We start from the raw sequence: 3,940 nt of genomic DNA, 5'->3' as shown, positions 1-3,940 counted from the left end.
ACATGAATGTGCTCAGTGGGTGTAGAGTACCAATCCTCCCCAAAATTTAAACTTATTCATCAAGGTATAGCGATCCAAGTCTTTAATCCCAGCACTGAGGAGGCAGAAGCAGGCAGACCTCTGTGAGTTCAAGGGTAGCCTGATCTACATATCAAGTTCAAGGTCACAAACAAACAAAACAATTGCTTCACAACTCAAAGGTATTGTAGGCACAAATATTCTAGCTAATATCAAATATTTCAAAGCATCTTTAATGAAGATAATGTCCAGAGCAGCATCCATGGAATGGAACACATCAGACCATATATGAATTTAATTATTTGTTCATTCTTTTATTTCTGTGTTAAGGATGGAACTCTAGAGAGACCCACTTGCGCTGGGCAAACTGTGTGTCATTGAGCTACACCCAGACCCAGTCACTCAGTGACTACTGAGGGGTTCATGGGCTGGGAAGAGCAACTGAGATCATCTACAGAAGAAGAGGGAAGATCTGAAGGGGAGGGTGTCTCAAGGGACTCTCTCGGGATCTCAAGGGAGTCAGAGCAGGGACACCAGGGATGAACAAGGTGGCTGGAACTAGAGCAGAGTGCCCCCAAGTTGCCTGTGTGCCTAGGGGAAGCTCAGACCCTCAGTGACCAGGGCAGGGCGCCGAGGGCTTCTCGCAGATCCAGAAGTTTTTTGCGGTACATCTTTTGTCATTCCATTTATCTCCTGACAGCTCCACACAGTCCTCATCCCCGTCATTATTGGGCTCCCCCTCTTTCCAGAAGCTGCAAACATTACTAGTTATCAGAGACAGCCATCTTGTCCAGAGCCCCACTCCCAGCCACTGCAGAGGTACCTATCTTGGGCTTTCATGGACAAAGTCTGAGGACCAAGCCAGTGGACAGGAGTCCAGGGCAGGGCTTAGTAAAACGTGAGTTCTAACCTCACCTCCATGAGAACCATCCCAGCAAAGGGAAAAGCAGATTTTGGGGAACTGGCTTTAGGCTCAAGGAAAAGAATGCCCAGGGATGTGGGGTCCTGCTTTTGAAACAGCCATGGTGCGTTCCAGTACCAAAGGCTGTGTTTAGGGTGAGGGCCGTCTCCCAGTCCACTGTCTCTGGGCCATGGATTCTGAGTGTTCACCTGAGTTCGAATGGGGTTCCATCCACCCATTGCCAGGAACCTTCATGTCTGTGATCACTGAGGCCGATCCAGGTGAGTTCATTCTTTCTGATGTCCAAGTATTTGAGGAATTGCTGAGTGGAGGTGGGGAGGTGGGAGGAAGGGGGAAGGAGTCAGAAAGACACCTCCATCATCCATCCTTATTCCCACTCTTCCTGCCTCCCCTACAAGCTTTTTCTGCACTCAAGCCTAGTGCTGGTCGAGTTGTGTGGACTGGCATGCGAATGTATGCCGTGGGTGCGGATTAAAATGCATATATGTGGAAATATCTTCATGTATATCTTAGTTCCTAGGCGTGTCCCAAGAGAGCCACACAATGTCTCAAAGCTTCTGTGACTCCCTTCAGACCTAAGCTGCCTTTCATGTGGGCCTCTGCTCGCCATGTGGTTCTTCCTACAGGAAGTCCCCTCTGCCTGCACCTCCACACCCCACAGCCTCCAATCTGGAATCCAATGCCTCGGATGGGTAAGACAGTAGGATTATGGTGGCCCCATCACCTGCTCTTCAAAACTGTTGACGATCACCAGGTGGGCTCCAAGATTCTGGCAGGAGGCAGCCGAGGCTTCCCAGCTGCCCAGAGTCCGGGAGAAGAGGTAGCAGCTTCCCTGGAAGAGCTCCCATTCCCAGGGGCATGGCCGGCACAGGCCAGCTGCAGAGCAAACGGGGCAGTGGGGGCACATGAGTTCATCTCCTGGGTTCCCTTCTCCCCTCTGTCTTGGGCCTTAGAGCCTGGGGTTTGGCTTCTATTTCAGCTATCAACTCAGTGTTCCCCAAACCCAGGTCACAATCCCTGTGCTCTATTCTGCCTGCCTCAGTGGAAGCCCCAGAAGGTGGATGCCAATCCCTCTGATAACTCCTCAGTTTCCTCCTAACTGGGGCCCTGGAGTCTCACCCAGAGAGATATTGATCTGATTCAGCTGCTGCTGGACTTTCTCCAAGCTGAAGTGTGTCAGCTCATGAGGAACAGCTACAAGAAGAGGTTTGCAACAATTAAACACCAACTGCGTGCCTGGTGCAGAACTGGACCCACAAGATCACTGTTGGTGATCACAGTGACCCCAGAAGCCCATTTCACAGGATAGAACGCTGAGTCTCAGACCCTGTTAGTCCAAACACTGCCGGGACACAGGACCTCACACAGGTCCATGGCCTCCCCCATCCTGCCACACACACAACATGCCTGTGCCCATGCTTGCCCACCTCACACAACCTCAGAGTCCTCTCCCACTCAGAGCCCCAGTTGCCCCTCACCCAAGCTGGAGCTCCCCTGCTGATCCAAGGTCAGTCCCTGTGGGCATCCACAAATCCTGGAAACTGCAAGAGAGAAGAGCACACCCACACCCTGTGTGAGCACTGATGGCACCTGGCTGTGCCAAGTCCAGCAACAAGGGGAGGATGGGTCCTATTTTGGAGAGGGACAGTCAACTGCCCCTGGTCACAGATGGAATGAGGAATGTGCAGCTTAGATGTCCCAGCTCTGGTGAATTTGGGGGCTAGGCAAAGATCATCCCAGAGGAAAAATCTAAAAGTTCAATTAGTGTCCTGTGCTAGAGTTCTTGTTTAACAAGTGCAAAAATAAAATAGCAAACAAAATAAAAATATACAAAATGCCACAAACAAAATAACCTAAAAGGATTCCACATTCCAGCCTCGCTTCCCCAGCCCTGACTGACCTTGAACCAGGGTGGCCAACATCAGCGCAAAGATACTCAAAGAGATGAGAAGCAGGAGAAGCCAGGGGACTCGGGTCAGATATTCTGCAGGATGGACAGATGGGCAGAGCTGAAGTCCCAGGGGAAAATCCTGCCCTGCTGTGTTAATTCTGCAGAGCACCCCAACACCTCTGCCCCTGAATCACCCCAGTACCTGGTATGCTCTTGGAATTGCAAATGAGATCCTCATGGTTGTTCTCAGCAAAGTCCTGGACTTCAAATGTGACCTCCTTCTCTGAATAATGGAACAGAACACAGCAGCTGACCTCCTTCATCCCCAAGCTGGAGGCCAAGCCCACATCACCCTGGATCCTGGATCCAGCTCCCCTGAAAGCATTCAGAGGTGCCCAGCCTCACCATGGTTCTTTGGCCGCTGGGGCTCTGGCTCTCCTGCCATCTTCTGCTTGCTTGACTCCCCACTCTCCACCCCTCTCTGCCCTGAGATTTATATAACCCCATGGCCCTGTGGAGCACCCCATATGAGGACCATTCTTCTCTGACTCAGGAGGAAAAAACGGGAACAGGATGCGGACGTCGTCACCCAGAAAAGTGTGGGGCGAGAGGCATTGATTGACGCAGCTAAAAGGTGCCAGCCTTCTAGCAGTGCTGTATATTTTGATGTCAATGTCCTTATTCAAGGCACATCCAGGACTGGGACTTGGTTTGCTCAGCTGTGCAATGGAGCAGTGAGGGCTTGGGGATGTGGCTCAGTAGGTAGAGTACTTGTCTGGCATGAACAAGACCCTGGTTCAATTCCCAGCACTGCAGAAACTGGAAGTGGTGGTGTGTAACACTCATTCTTCATATTGTGAGGTAGAAACAGAGGGCTCAGAATTTCAAGGTTATCATCGGCTACATAGCAAGTTAGAGATGTTAGAAGCTAGGAGGAGGATAAGTAGAAGATGAAGAGGAGGAGGAGGAAACGAAGAGGAGGAAGAGAAGGAGAGAGAATAAGAATAAGTAGTGTTTTTGCTGTGAACCGTCAGGATGAGGTTTGACCCAGTGCTCATCATCTATTCTAACGACGGGATCAGTCGAGATTTACAGACAGTGAGCTAGAG

At 50.7% G+C, this 3,940-nt stretch overlaps 1 protein-coding gene across 1 annotated transcript; it reads right to left on the bottom strand.

The window, feature by feature from the left end:
* Window positions 1–307: 307 nt before the first annotated feature.
* Window positions 308–3,389, bottom strand: LOC119825073 (CD209 antigen-like protein E). Its single transcript, XM_038345689.2, has 8 exons — window positions 3,237–3,389; window positions 3,034–3,114; window positions 2,841–2,924; window positions 2,419–2,481; window positions 2,060–2,134; window positions 1,665–1,816; window positions 1,129–1,241; window positions 308–770 (listed from the first exon to the last, which is right to left on the bottom strand). The coding sequence occupies exons 1-8, from the start codon at window positions 3,274–3,276 to the stop codon at window positions 629–631; spliced, it is 750 nt and encodes a 249-aa protein (XP_038201617.1). The 5' UTR covers window positions 3,277–3,389; the 3' UTR covers window positions 308–628.
* Between the last annotated feature and the right edge of the window lie 551 nt (window positions 3,390–3,940).

This window comes from Arvicola amphibius, chromosome 10 (assembly GCF_903992535.2).
Source record: "Arvicola amphibius chromosome 10, mArvAmp1.2, whole genome shotgun sequence".
NCBI lineage: Eukaryota > Metazoa > Chordata > Mammalia > Rodentia > Cricetidae > Arvicola > Arvicola amphibius.
This window is presented reverse-complemented; position numbering and strand designations above follow the sequence as displayed.

Excerpts from the sequence above, each read along its gene's own strand:
- LOC119825073 (XM_038345689.2), bottom strand. The coding sequence starts at position 3,276 with ATGGCAGGAGAGCCAGAGCCCCAGCGGCCAAAGAACCATG. Across the intron at positions 3,115-3,236 it reads CCAGCGGCCAAAGAACCATG|AGAAGGAGGTCACATTTGAA; the intron begins GTGAGGCTGGGC and ends TCCATTATTCAG. Across the intron at positions 2,135-2,418 it reads GCAGGGGAGCTCCAGCTTGG|CTGTTCCTCATGAGCTGACA; the intron begins GTGAGGGGCAAC and ends CTCTTCTTGTAG.